The following is a 14951-nucleotide window of genomic DNA, read 5'->3' on the forward strand; positions in this document are numbered from 1 at the left end:
AACATTTTTAAGTTTTCTTTCCCATAAAATATTAACACTTGAAATTTTTACATCTTATTGTTTTTTGTTTGTTTGTTTGTTTTTTAAAAAGCATTGAAAAAAGTAAAAACCAGAATCTGGAAAATGAAAATTCTGAGAGCAGCTGCTGACCGCACCAAGCTGTCTCACACAGAGGTTGAATGAGCCCTCTTGTGGCATACACTGGTACTGAAAATAAAATCAATATCTGTGCATAAGTGCAACAACGCAGCTCCCATTTACAACTAACTGTACATATAAAAAAAATCACAAAATGAAACCATTTGAGCGTGTCACATTATCCCTCTCTCTGACATAATCATTACCTTTTAATATATCTGATATAATAGCACTTTTGTAAGTATTAATGAAATTTCTTTTTTTTTTTTTTTACTGTTTAGTGATTAAAAAAAATACACGTGTTTTTTTTTTTTTTTATCATTATAGAAAATAATAATAAATAAAATAACATCAAATTTGTTGCATCTGTTAAGCTTTTTTGCAATGATGAACATATAGTTTTTTCTAAACTGAGGTCACTGACTGAAATGAAAACAGGTGAGGACGGCGGAGATCTACCGGGCTGCTTATATCAGGTCTGCAGATCTGAGGACATCTGGTGGAGAAGTAGAGAAAAGCAGGAAGCAGTGTGAGGCCCAAGCACCGGAGAGCAGCAACGTCACCACCCCAAATAAGTCCCCAGCAGATTACATTGACGTGATTGTTTAGTTTTCAACGCTCATTATTCCCTGTCTCATCTTTTCACACTAATTTATTTTGTCATGCAGTTTAAGCACTTTGATGAGCTCACACTGTGCTGTAGAGGCACATTTTAATTGTTTGGTGAATTGTTGAGGTGAAGTACAAAAGTTAAGTTTCTATTTCATCTCATCCCTTAGGCTTTATATTTGTTCTACAGTGCATATTTTATACACTTTTATAGACACTTTTAAACACATACGTGCCCTGAAATTATAGAATCCTTCTTTCCTTCTTTTTTTTAAATAATAATAATAATAATAATAATAATAATAATAATAATAATAATAATAATAATAATAATAATAATAAAATAAATAAATACATGAAAGAAAAGAAAAGAAAAGAAAAGAAAAGAAAAGAAAAGAAAAGAAAAGAAAAGAAAAGCAAACTTGAGAGATAGACATAAAGACTGAAATTTAAGCACGAGTTCTCGGAAATAAAATTTCAAAGGCTTAGATCTGATGAATACTTTAGTCCTGGAAGAGAAAATGAAACTCTTTTCATTAAAACTTTAAACGGACACTGGCACCATCCGTCCTCTAGGTGGCAGTGTGCGCACCAAGCGTCAGTTTTCAGCTGACCTATAGACCCAGAAGAAGAATTCACAGGGAGGACACCGGTGTGGATGAACTTTCAGGAAGGTAAACACGCAGCAGGGGACCATGATGATGATCTTTAATAAAACTCCGTGTCTGTGTTTAAAGATGTATCACCTGGTGAACGCGCAGACGACCAGGAACCTTTATCTCCAGGTAACATTAGAGAAATGAGTCATTACGAGCTGCTTTGTGGATATTATGTCGCCGTTTAGGCTGTTAGCTGACTGTTACATCACGCAGTTAAGTCCACCAGGGTCAAAATAACTTTATGTCCTTTAACATTTCAGCTGAGGAGTTTGTCACACCTCACGGGGATTCCTCCGTTCACCAGACACACTCTGCATCCTAACAGTCAGCCTGCTATCAAAGTAAGTCCTGCCAGACTGCATTCAGAAACCACACAGTTTAAGGATTCTCTCTGACAGCTGGAATACATGTAGTGGAAACTTTAAGTACGATGTTTGCAGACAAGTTTTGGAGTTTCTATTTAATTCGGCTGAACAGATTGTTTACTGAGGGAAACTGTGATGGAGTAATGAGGAGCTGCAGCACTTCTTCATTCAGAGCCCGATCTGTCTTGAAAGATTTAGTGAAATCGCAACCAACATTTCGGAATAAGAGACACTGGAGACATGCTTTTCAATTGATAAAGGTAATTTATGGTATAACAACACTGTGCCAATAGGCAAAGTTTTGCAGAGCTCTGACCTTTTTTTCTCAGCTGAGAAGGATTTCTGTGATTAATTTTGTATTAATGGTGGACACTGCAGCTGGACTAGCTAAAAGATGAGAAACGTCAGAGCAGAGGAGAGCTAAACAGGAGAGTGATAGAGCCCAAGCTAAGACCCAGGTTAAGCTGTTTGTGATAATGTCCATTCCAACCCACAGTCAGCAGTTATTCTGCAGTGGTCTGTTCAAACTATCAATAAAATGAAGAGTGAGGTTACGTTGGCTCTGCTTGGTGAGGTTGGAGTTGGTAGATGAGCTCTGATAGGACACAACCAGGATTCACTAACGTTACAGACACGTCTAAAAGCACCAGGCTGTGAGGAGCACTAAACAGATAGTCTGATCACTTTCTCGACACTAAACTAAAAACCGAGTTTACAAAGTTTGATTGTAGCTCTATGTAACTACAAGTAAGTAAATCACCTTGTTGCTTTGCATCCTGAGAAATGTTGTCCTGAGCAAAGAAAAGTAGTGTTAAAAAGAATACCTGCTCTCCATTGATTTTTTTTTTTTTTTTTTTTTTTTTTTTTTAACAAACGCACACCTTGGTAAGAGTCATGTTTTTATGTTGCTGGGTAATGGTGCTCATGGGAAACAGTCTTTAACCCAGAAAAAACAATACAGATTATACTTCTCACAGAGCCATTAATTTTGATGAATCAATCAAATAATTAAATCAGAGAGTATCACAAAAGGGATAATAAAAAAACATTGTTTTATAAAATACAAAGAAATGAGTAAAATGTCTCAACTTTGAACATTTTTTGATGTTATCACCTCCTCTAATGGTTGAAGAGACTTTGCAGTGAGTTTGTCTGATGTGTGTCTGTGTCAGTGTTCACAGAGCAGAGTAGATGTTGTTCACTGGAGGAGAAACATCCACCTGACAGCTCCCAGGCTGGAGAAACCCACACCTGTGCAGATAAGGTAACACAGTATCCTTCTTTTCTTGTAGTTTCATCAACTTAGAGTGTTTTTCAAAACTCATCATGTGTGACTTTGTGTGTCAGGGAGCTGTCAGAAGCAGAGTACGAGAAGCTGGCTGATGAAACGTTAGACTCTTTGGCTGATTATTTTGAAGACCTGATGGATGAACCTTTCACTGGAGCAGACTTCGATGTCCTCTTCGCTGTAAGTCCACCTGATTGATTGTTATTATCTCTGAAGGCAGGAAAACTGCATCAAAACTCTTAAGTTTAGGTGAAAGGCTTGTTTGCAGGCACACAGGTTTGAGATTCACACCTTCAGGTGACATGATGTTAAGTTTAGATCAGCATCAGTGTAAAAAAAAAAGTGTAAATAAAAGGGAAAAGATGCCGAATTCTGCCAGTACATTTCAGGAATATTTGATAAAATATGATAATACAATGAAACGATATAACAGAACCCAGCTCCAGGTTGGTTCACTTTCACTGCTTGAAACAAGGCCGACTGCCCCTCACAGACACATCCCAGTGTAAGAAGACGAAGAGACTCTCACACTGACATCAGTGTTTGTTAACAACATTTAGTGTCTTATTAACAACATTGAATCTAACTTTTGTTCTGGTTTTCTGAACATTGTCTGAACAAAGAGGTTGAGCTGTCTGGGACTCTCTGACAGTAAACAACCAACCTTTGAAAAATACCTCACACAACCACACTGGAAAAAAGGAACTACTCCTTTAAAATAAAACTAATACAGAGATAGCAAATCAAGCCTTTGAGTCTTTTTAAACATTTCTATTCCACATACATACATTTCTTGACAAACCACTTATTTTTCTCTGCTAGAAGTTATTCCCTTACATTTAAAACGGAGAAAGAAGTATTTTTGAGTAGTAGCCTGGCATCTCCAGACCACCAGCCAGCTCGTACTGGATTCATTTCATTCTGAACCATTTTCTGCCAACCTCAGATACTCAGATTTACACTTTGGCTCCTCTGTTTATGATAAATAAAACAAATTCCCGGAAACTACTGATCATAAGATCTTTTGCTTTGAAACTTGTAGACCTTGTATCTTCAAGTAAATTCGAAGTACAGTTATAAATGTCTTCCTGTTTTCCTCCAACGTTTGTTAAGATTGAGATAATTAAAGACAAATGTGTATTTGAAATCTGTTAAAGGCATAGTTCGGATTTTTTGACTTGAACCTGTATGGCATCCTCACCAATCGTTTTGTACATCAGCACTGTCTTACCCCTTGTCAGCGTCCTGTGACCCGAGATCTGGTTCGGTTTTGGTCCAGACGAAAGTAGTCCAGCAACATGGCTGGGGTCACCAAAATAAAGCGTTTTTTCCTGTCAAAACAAATTGTGTTCAAAAGAGTGATAAATTTGCATCCTAAAACTGCAAACCGGAAAAAAGTCAGACTCCGTTATCACTTGGCACTACTTTCTGGAGCGTATCACTGCGCCGCGCGGTGCATCCAGCTGCCCGGCGCGCGTAGGCACCGTCATGCAACTTAAAAAAAGTTAACGATAACAAGTCTGACTACGACCCCGATGAAGATTATATTACATTTAGCACAGAGCCATTTATTTATTTATGAACCTGAATATACTGATGCTGAAATTCGTCAGATGGAGTTAGAAATGGTAGAGAGAGAGACGAGGCACAGTCATGTCGCTCCTGGAGCCACATCTGGAGCCGTGAAAGAGAGAGAGGGTGATAGACATTTGGTGGTGCACTTGTCAGAAGTATAAAGTCATGCCGACAGAGGTGGAGTGCTACTGCTTTTTTCACGTACCTAGATACGTGAAAAAAGGTCTGTAAGACACCTTCATTCAGTAGTGCAGATAAGTCCTTATTGTTTGTGATGCAGACAGAAGCTGCAACGCTGACCTCCTCATCAATTGAAAGGTCTTGCATCTGTGGCATGATGAGGCTCCATTCGTAGCAGCAGTAGCACTCCACCTCTGTCGGCATGACATCATACTTCTGACAAGTGCACCACCATTTGTCTATCACCCTCTCTCTCTTTCACGGCTCCGGCTGTGGCTCTTCACCCGTTCTAACTCCATCTGACGAATTTCAGCATCAGTATATTCGGGTTCATAAAGATATCCCCTTGGCTCTGTGCTAAATGTAATGTCATCTTCATCAGTGTCGTAGTCAGACATGTTATCGTTAACTTTTTTAAGTTGCATGACGCGCTCCGGGCAGCTGGATGCACCGCGCGGCGCAGTGATACGCCCCAGAAAGTAGTGTCAAGTGATAACGGAGTCTGACTTTTTTCCGGTTTGCAGTTTTGTGATGCAAATTTATCACTCTTTTGAACACAATTTGTTTTGAGAGGAAAAACGCTTTATTTTCATGACCCCAGCCATGTTGTCGGACTACTTTCGTCTGGACCAAAACCGCATCAGAACTCGGGTCACAGGACGCTGACAGGGGTAAGACAGCGCTGATGTACATAACTATAAACGGGGATGCCATACAGGTTCATGTCAAAAAATCCGAACTATCCCTTTAAGCTTGAACAAACATCAAATTAATATGTTTCAGTTTTGAAAGTTAAAATATGGAATCGTCTCAGTGATTTGTTTGAATTGTGCTGTCCTTTTAGAGTTTATAATAAATGAGCAAAATAAAAATACTTAAAGGATTAAAGAGGCAATGCAGAAATAAACCTTTGAGCTTCAGTCTTTCCCTTTTTTTGGTCATCAGTTTCTCTTTTGTGAATTTTCTTATAGTGTGAAAGACGACAACTGTCACAACCAGTTGAATTTTGTTCATCAAAAAAGTAATAAACAAAATCATTAATACAATAAAAAATCATTTTGAAATGGAGTGAGAACTTTGAGATGATGGGCCAGAGAAGCTGCTTCAGAATATTTGTAAACAACCAAGAAGACATCTTCACAGGGAGGTCTGTTGAATTGTTGCTGTTGTACATGAACTGGATGATGTGAGTTTATAAAATGCACTTGTAGTGTTTCAGCAGAAAGACCTTTTTGTTTGATGTACTTCAGACAGGAACTGGTTGAAGTTATTTTTAGCGGCTAGCTCTGCTGCTCTGCATCACAATCTGGTTGTAGGCCTGTTCACTCACTTTCAGAAGTTACCATGTCCCATTAAACAAAATAATTAATTAAACAACGCAAACACACAATGATATAACATGAATAGAGCCAAGATAAATCTGTAAAATAAGTGAAGTGATATTCACATTCAGCAAAAAACCCTCTGATTGTTTTTTTCTGATTTCATCACAGTCTGACTGAAATCAGTCTGTGATGATGGACGAGTGTTTTGATGTGTTGTTAGACACTGAGGCTATTTCAGAGGGTGTTGACTGCTGCAGATAGGCATATGACCACAGGCTGCTGTGTGTGTGTGAGTGTGTGTGTGTGTCATCCTGTCTGTGTGGATGTGTCACACTGAGGTCTGATAGCAGCTGCTGAGGATGCTGAGGCTGTCTGCCTGACTGATCACCTGATAAATAGTATCAGAGGAAAACTTGTTACACATGTTGGTGTGTTTTGTTTATATTTCTGGCAGTGTATGCATACATGGAGTGAGTGTGTGTGTGTGTGTGTGTGTGTGTGTGTGTGTGTGTGTGTGTGTGTGTGTGTGTGTGTGTGTGTGTGTGTGTCCTTCCTTGACTCCACAGATTCATGTCAGTGTCTCAGGACCGTCTCTGTGTCCCCCTCTTCCCTCTGTAACATCCTCCTCACTGTCAGTGCTTCACGAGAGGCTGATGAATAGAGTGTGTGAGGGTGTGAGTGTTTATGTGTACTGTGTCTGCATCAGTGTAAGAACGTGTGTGTGTGTGTTTTAATCATTGTGGTTGGACAGTGGCCATCTCTGCTGCCTCTGACTGATTGGCCGGTGTTCCAGTCTTGGCAGCTGACCCCCTTTTTAACCGTCTGCGGTGACATATGGGGCCATAAACACACACACACACACACACACACACACACACACACACACACACACACACACACACACACACAGTGACTAGGCTAGCTAAATAAAATCCAGGCCTTCACACTGCAGAGTGTCAGAGAGTAAATCTTGATGCAATAATCCAGCCGCGGTTCTTCACTCCTCTCTTCCTCCTGCTGTTTATTGTTTGTCAAACCTAAAGGCCAATCCTCCGCTCTCATGATGGATGGATCTTATTCCTGTTACAGTCTGGCTTCAGGGAATTAGCATGCTTAAAGGAACAGTTCATCACCTCTTAAATTCGCGTTTGCAATATCTTAGGGAGCTTTTAATACACTCAGAGGCTGGATTCATGACTTTTGATCTGACTTTCGATTGTTTACGTGAGGAGTTGTCTGTCAGTGTGAAAACATCTAGTGGGGAAAATACCAAACAAGGAACAAGTTTATCTAGGGCTGCAGGTTTCAAATAGTTGAATATTTAAGTATTCTACTAAAAATTAAATTAGGTAGTTGAATAATCAGGTAAAACATTTTTGTTAAGTAAAAGAGCAGTTATTTTACTAATTAAAATTTGTTTGAAACAAGTGAAATACGGTGACTTAAGGTGATATATTTTAAGTTCAGTGAGATCTGACTAAAAATGAGACATTTGAACTACCAATAAGAAATATTCAAACTCAAATACTGGCACCTGCTGTGTTAATGCACATTAGGCACCAGTGCTACTTGATAGTTTATTTAGGGATGGGTACCAAATGAGGTACTTTTACAGGTACAGACCGAATTCCACCTGTAGTCCAGAGTACTATTCACTTAAATTCAAATGGGACCATGTTTAGGTGCCTAAGTGCATTCTATGACTGTGAGGGTGTGGTACAGTAGGCGATTTTCCATGCTGGACATGAACACAGCATTGCAAATTTATATATTGTGAAATAAATATGTTAAATTGAAAAACTTTAAGATTTTCCCATTAAACAAGTGAATATTTATTTGCACATAAATGCACTAAACTACTAAAAACTGGTACTGTTGAGTACCGATACTGGTTGCCAGGTACCGGGCACTGGAAGAGCATTGTTTCAAATGTGAAAGGTACTCAAACCTAATTTTATCCATTGATGACCTGTGAGCAAATTTAGCTAGCTCTGTTATATTTTTAGTTTTCATCTTCTTCACTCTATAGTCTTGTTTTTACAGATTAAAGAAGTCACCAAATGACATAATCACCTAATTTGCACAGCAAGTCATTTGCATGTAATTGTGGTGGACACTGAAGGGGGGAGAATAACATCACAGGAGAGACAGAAAGCACGTGATAACACACTGTACATGTGTTTAGAATGACAGAACTAATATCAGTCCTACTCTTTTACCCAGGCTTGGGACCAGCAAAAAGTTATCCAAAAAAAAACAAGTACTGTATTTTCCAGACTAGAAGTCTGCACTTTTTTTCATAGTTTTGCTGGTCCTGAGACTTATACTCAGGTGTGTTTCATGTATCAAGTTAATGAGATGCTGTGTTACTTTAATGGAAGATCACTAAAGTCATACATAAGAAAACTTTTAAAAATTATTTTAAGATTATGGGGGCCAATTCAATTTGAATTGCGATTCTTCGTTATTTCCAATTTTTAACACCAGAGCCCTTAGAAAAATAGTCTGTAGACTATATCAGGAGCCATATTTTCCCAAAAGATGCACATCAAATATGTCAGTTTTTGGATTTATTCATGAGTTCTGACGTCTCAACTCTTTTCCAACCCAGCCTATGAACAAAGACTCAAATGATGGATTCAAATTTTGAAAAAAAAAAGTTTTTTAATTGTTAAAAAATCCAGATACTACTTCAATTTTTTCTCCCACTCCTAATTATGTATAGTGAAAGGATGGTTGTGGGTCACCTTGCATCAGGGTCCTGCTCACCCTGTCAGACTTGTAACCCCATCACCTGCTCACTAGGCAAGTATTATCCCTAATAGATTAGATATTTTGTTTGTTTCCCTGCAGCTCTGCGACACACTCACTCTTTCACTTAATTAGTGTTTGATTAGAAGAACTTCCCATCTTAATATCTTCTAAACTGCTGCATTAAAAAAAAAAATCACCCCTCTTACAGTGTGTACAGTTAGAGAAATTAGCTATTCAGATGAACACATGTTTTGTACCAAGCTGTAATGTTTATTTCTGCTGTGAAAACAGCTTCTTTCAGTGTTTGGTTTCTGGTGCTTCAAGTGGTTGACAAACTGCACATTTTAGCATTTCTACTTTGCCTCATATTTTTATACTGTAGGTTGCTGTACTGAAATTGGAGTCCCACACAGGCAGGGAGAGGATTAATAAGCAACCCATACACCTGAATCCACAGCATATGTGCAACATTAGGCCGTAAAGTGTTCAACAAATTGATTGAAATGAAACCTAGAAAAATCTCCTTGACTCAGAGAGGGGAATCCACTGAGAATGGGCTGTGAGCACAGGCAGTACGAATAATCAATGAGATAAGATGACAAAATAAATTAGGTAACACTTTATTGGATCCATGGGGAAAATTCAATTTGTTGCAGCCCCGATTTACAACAAGGACAAGTGTAAAACAGATTACAATAAAAATAGAATATAATAGAATAGAATACACTTTCACAGGTTGCCTAATTAGTGATTCTCAAAGTTTTTTCAGTGATGTACCCGCTGTGAAATGTTTTTTTTTCTGCTAAGTAGCCCCTAACAAGCTCAAAGCAATTTTGGTTCATAAAAAATGACATAAAACAAAGCGCTGTACTTAAGTGTCCATTGGATTTAATATTCAGTTTATGAACTTAAACTAACATCAGGTTGAAACTTTGATTGAATAAATGGTGCTAAAGGAATTTGCTTGATTGCTAATTTTTGAATATACATTTTTGAATCTTGCATACCCCCAGGTATACACACACCCTCATTTGAGAACCACTGGACTAAAATCTGATGAAATAGAATAAAGAAACTGAAATAGGACACACTAAATTAACAAAAATGAAACACAATTTTTAGTGGGCGAAGTTCTTTAACTACTTACAGATCTGAACGTTAACGTTTTTTGTCTCCAAATCGTGATAATGAAGCATCTGAGCACAACAAATATCAGATGAAGTGAGTCCTTCTGTTTTATCTACTTTTAACTTTAATATTTGGTTCGTCCACGTTTTGCAGCAGTTACCGCGGCACGTCTCTGGAATAGTGTCCTGAAAACTTCAACACTGATGTTATCCTGTGTCTTCTGCAACTCACGCCAAAGGTTCTCCTTCTCTAACATCATTTTGACACAGAACTACTCAAAAGCTGCACCTTTGTGCAGATTGCTCCAGTTTTGGACCTAGTGGTGAGCTGTTAGCATTGTCACTTTGTGCAGCTGAGAGATCTCAGCCCATCAGCATTATGCTGTATCTGTGAAGTGGAAAATAATGAGTTAAATGGGAGTGGGAAATCTTTACCTCTTTGGTAAGGAGTGGATTTTACAATTTTCAAATTTACATATGCAGCTCACTTCATGGAGTGAGCTAGCAGTGATTAAAATAGCAATAGCAATTAGCAGTAGCAAGCAGCTTTATCAAATATAAAACTTAATGAATTGCTCAGACGTGTGTGATGGCGCAGCTCTTGTTTGAGAGCATGGAACTCTGTATCTTTGGCTCTGCACAGGGAACAGAAAAAAGGACAGAGAAGAATATAAAAACAAGAAATTTTAGTGGAAACAACATAAAAGAAGCTGAAAAAAAACAGACAGAGCCCGATCATAAAGTACCATTCAGCCAAAACAAGCCAATCAGTGGACACTATCTCTCACACAGCGCCCTCTGCTGGTTGAAAAGCTGTATCTTGTTTGATGTCTTCTCTTCTAACTTTTATCTCAGCTCATGCCAGGCTGCAGTTTTTTTGTGTGTACTGTGTATTTGTTGTGTGCCTTCTGTTTTAGAAACACACACACACACACACACACACACACACACACACACACACACACACACACACACACACACACACACACACACGCTCAGACAGAAGCTGTGTGTTCAGATGGTCTCAGCTGGTCAGTCCAGGCCTCAGACAGGAGCCCGACACGCTGTCTGACCTGACGTCCCCCTGATCTTCTGTATGACAGAACACACACACACACTCCAAACACCCTGAGTGTGTGTGTGGGGTCATGTAGCGGTCATCAGGGGGACATTTGGTCAGTTATGATCATTTTATTCCATTACAGTGTACAATAAATGCTCATCTGTGTGTGTTTTGTAGAGTGGTGTGCTGACGGTGAAGGTGGGCGGAGACCACGGCACCTACGTCATCAACAAACAGACTCCAAACAAACAGATCTGGCTCTCTTCTCCCACCAGGTAAGAGCTCATCTGACTGCACATGGGAACATGAGCTTCAACACGTCAATCTGCTGCATCACTGAGCTGCTGAGAAAGATTTAATCTGACACTGACCGCTGTGATGTGTTTGTTGACATATTCAGTATTTTTTAATCCTGATCAGACTCATTCTGATCAGAGCTTCACATCTCACGCAGACTATAAATGAATGATGTGAATATTGTGTGAGTGCACATGCATCCAATCAGAATGAAGCCACTGTGACATGTGCAGAGGTGTCCTGCCGATCTAATGTGCCAGAAATAGACGAAGAAGAAGCTGTTTTTTTTCCTTCGTGTTATGTAAACAAACATCGCTGTCACTTCTTGCCTCCACATATTGCTCCTTCATCGTCCCCGCTGTGTGCCAAGATTTCAGCCGCCTCCTCCAGTGTTTGATGTCTGCATTTTATTTTATGTTTTCACATTAAAATGGATGAAAAATCTCTGACACAAATAAAACAGCAAATTCATCAGGACAGACTCCTTCTGCATAGATAAACACAAGGAATGTGTGTGTCCAATAGAAGCAAACTTAAACAGTTTACGCTCCATCTAAACTACTAATGTCTGATTTAGCTGTTGAAGGCATGCTGGGATATGTAGTGTTATGGACTGGGCAGATGCTTTTTCCCCACTTCTTTGCCATAACCTGCAATTTTAAGAAAATAAAGGTGTGTTTTTGAATGAAATGCGCTTCTGGCAAGCTTTATGAAGTAAAAGGCTCCTTAATGCGTTTGGACACAGGCCACTTCAGGTTTATTGGCTGGCAAGAACAGAGCAGATTCAGTATTTTCATGGATGATGATCCAAAAAGCATTGGACCTCCTCAGATTAGATTGAGGTGCCCATATTAAGAAGTTCATTTTGAACTGGATTTTATATACTGGATTTTATATTTTATATACATTTTTAATGTTCCACATGAATTTACTGAACCCTTAGTTTAGCATTATTTATTTGAACATCTGCCTCAGCTGAGAAAATACTCCACACAGTTTGGGTAAAAATACATAAACCTAAAACAAGCTCTGTAAAAGACAATCAAGTTATTCATTATTATCTAAAAGCTGAAAACAATCTTATTTAAATTACACGTCTCTAAATTATTCCAGGTTAAGGATAACCCACAGAGTTTATAAAATAGAGAAACTTAATACACTAATCAAACAGGCTTCTTTGTGCAGGAGATCAACAATACCATGGCAACAGAGGTAGAGAGAAATGGAGCTTTGTTGTTGGGCAGACTGAAAAGTGTTATTTTCTAAAGTTAAAAAAAACTACATCTGAAAGGAAATCACAGCGTTTGTGTGATTTACCAGAGAGAATACCTAATTTTTAATTTCTAATATAATGTCCTTCATGAATACCATACTATTCTATTCTATTTTATTCTATTCTATTCTATTCTATTCTATTCTATTCTATTCTATTCATTGATGTTTAACTTGAAAGGCAGGGTCTGTAGGAATTTTCGTTACTTGTTAGAAAACACAACATTCAAACGGGGCTCCACCTCCTTGGCTCAATGCCAGTTGCAGCGCACACTCACTTCCTGCAAACAAAGCTACGTTAACACACTCACCAGCCCAGCAACTACCTGTAGCATCGGGTCGCTACGTGGGAGAGACTCAAGAGCCAGGCACCTGACTTGGCATGTTAGCACAAACTAATCACAGGTATTTGACACATACCTGTTTAGCAGAATCCCAATTCACGTCCCTTTTTGTCCTGAGCTGCTCTTCAAGTTCCTGAAAGCGAGTAAAAGTCGAGCCAAGCTTCACCCTTTTTCAGGAAAAAGCTTTATCTGTTTGGCATTTTCATTTTGCTTTGGTTGTGTCTTCCTTTCTTCGCGCTACGTCCATTATTGTAGCTGCTCAGATTAGCTTCCTCTCCCTAATCAACACACAAAGTCACTTGTGCACTGGGCGCCCTGTGATTGGCTTAGGTAGCCATGCTTACTCTCCGCCCAGGAACATCCTGAAACCAAAACATCAACATACAGACAAAGGAGGGGGTTGGGGCAAACACAGACACTGGCACACATGGAGACCCATAGGAGACAATTGGGCTGGATTTTTCTTTTAAATGTTGAATTTTTTTTTTTTTTTTTGAGGAAAATCCTACAGACTCTGCCTTTAAGAAGCCACAATACAAGTATTTACTTACATTTCTTCCAAAAGATGGTGAGGCCTTGAAAAATGTGTGTGAGCTCATAAAAGAAGCTGTAGTCAGACTTCAGCCTGATATGTCACAGACTGAGGAGTGAGAGGAGCTCATACAGGGTCTGTAGTGGACAAATCACTGCATGAGCTCAAAATCACCTGTGAACACAGGTCATTATTTTATCCTCAGATACAGGTTCATACTGAACCATGCAAAGAGGAAACTTGATAGGAGCATGGTCCAGAAACACCAGTCCTCTTTGGACCTGAGCGCGTCCCTGAAGACGAACTGAGGGGAAGTGGTAAACTGCTCTGTGTCTGATGAATCCAAATCTGACGTTCTTTTTTTAAATCATGGACGCTGTGTCCTCTCTTTAGAGAACAGGGAGCACTTGTCTGGTTATCAGCTCAAGCGGCCTGGTAAATTTAGCATCTCTGATGTTATGGGGATTATAAATGCCCATGGGCAGCTTCCACATGTGAGACACAGGTCTGTTCTTTCTCAGTCTGAATAGCCAGCAGGTCGTCACACGTCTGGAGATTATGATCAGGTGTTCTTATTGCACTGCTTGCTCATCTTTTTGAGATAGAAATCTTGAATTTGGTTAAACTACATGACTCCTCTTTTCTTTCAGCGGACCGAAGCGCTACGATTGGACAGGCGAGCGCTGGGTTTACTCTCATGATGGCGTTAGCCTCCACAAGCTGCTCTCTGAGGAGTTTTCTCTCATCTTTAATAAACACATGGACCTCTCCAAGCTGCTGTGCTCCTGAGACGATGACACACCTGCCAATCCTCTGACTCACCTTCAGAATAAAACCTGTGACACACGAGAGCACTGGTAGATCAAACAGGAAACAAAACCACTGATAACACATACGATACTGTCCTTTAGGAGAGCAGATGTTCACAATGACGAGATATTTTATCTTTGTTTTCTTTATGTTCTGTGATAATGTACATTTTTGATGTAAGATGATAATGACACCTTCTCATGTGATATTTAAATAAAACCAAAGTCCTGCTAATGAGATCGTTTTTATTTTGAGTGTGCTGTTCTCACGCTGTGCACAAGAAAACACACCCAGCCATGAATCAGACACAATCATTGACTTTGGCTCTGACCTTTTATTTATTTTGGTAACAGAAGCAAATCAAGTCTCTCAGTGAACTTAGTAGCAGTCATTATGAACACAGAAAGCAGTAATTTAACTAACTGCTGGATTGTGTTGCCACATCACGGAGATGTTGTTGAATAAGTCTGGGACAAATAACATAATGAGCTGCAGCTACTTGATATCGAACTCAGAGGTTATTAACACTTCTAAGAGGATAAATAACACCAAAACAGACCTAATTACGTGCCTAAATCTGAAGACCAATTAATAAGTTGCACAAATTTAAATG

The 14951-nt window shown here is 39.1% G+C and overlaps 1 protein-coding gene across 1 annotated transcript; it reads left to right on the plus strand.

Annotated features, from left to right (window-relative positions):
• Positions 1–1356: 1356 nt before the first annotated feature.
• On the plus strand, positions 1357–14508 carry fxn (frataxin). Its single transcript, XM_074670777.1, has 6 exons — positions 1357–1532; positions 1667–1747; positions 2944–3035; positions 3119–3239; positions 11261–11358; positions 14179–14508. Exons 1-6 carry the CDS (start codon positions 1443–1445, stop codon positions 14315–14317), a joined length of 621 nt encoding a protein of 206 aa, XP_074526878.1. The 5' UTR covers positions 1357–1442; the 3' UTR covers positions 14318–14508.
• The last annotated feature ends 443 nt before the right edge of the window (positions 14509–14951 follow it).

This window comes from Halichoeres trimaculatus, unplaced genomic scaffold (genome assembly GCF_033239565.1).
Source record: "Halichoeres trimaculatus isolate MK-OKI-2021-1 unplaced genomic scaffold, fHalTri1.1 fHalTri1_scaffold_5, whole genome shotgun sequence".
Lineage (NCBI taxonomy): Eukaryota > Metazoa > Chordata > Actinopteri > Labriformes > Labridae > Halichoeres > Halichoeres trimaculatus.

Bases quoted from the DNA above. Each gene is read 5' to 3' on its own strand.
- fxn (XM_074670777.1), top strand. From the start codon at position 1,443: ATGATGATGATCTTTAATAAAACTCCGTGTCTGTGTTTAAAGATGTAT. The intron at 1,748-2,943 runs GTAAGTCCTGCC...TGTCTGTGTCAG, and splicing joins ACAGTCAGCCTGCTATCAAA to TGTTCACAGAGCAGAGTAGA. The intron at 3,036-3,118 runs GTAACACAGTAT...TTTGTGTGTCAG, and splicing joins CCCACACCTGTGCAGATAAG to GGAGCTGTCAGAAGCAGAGT.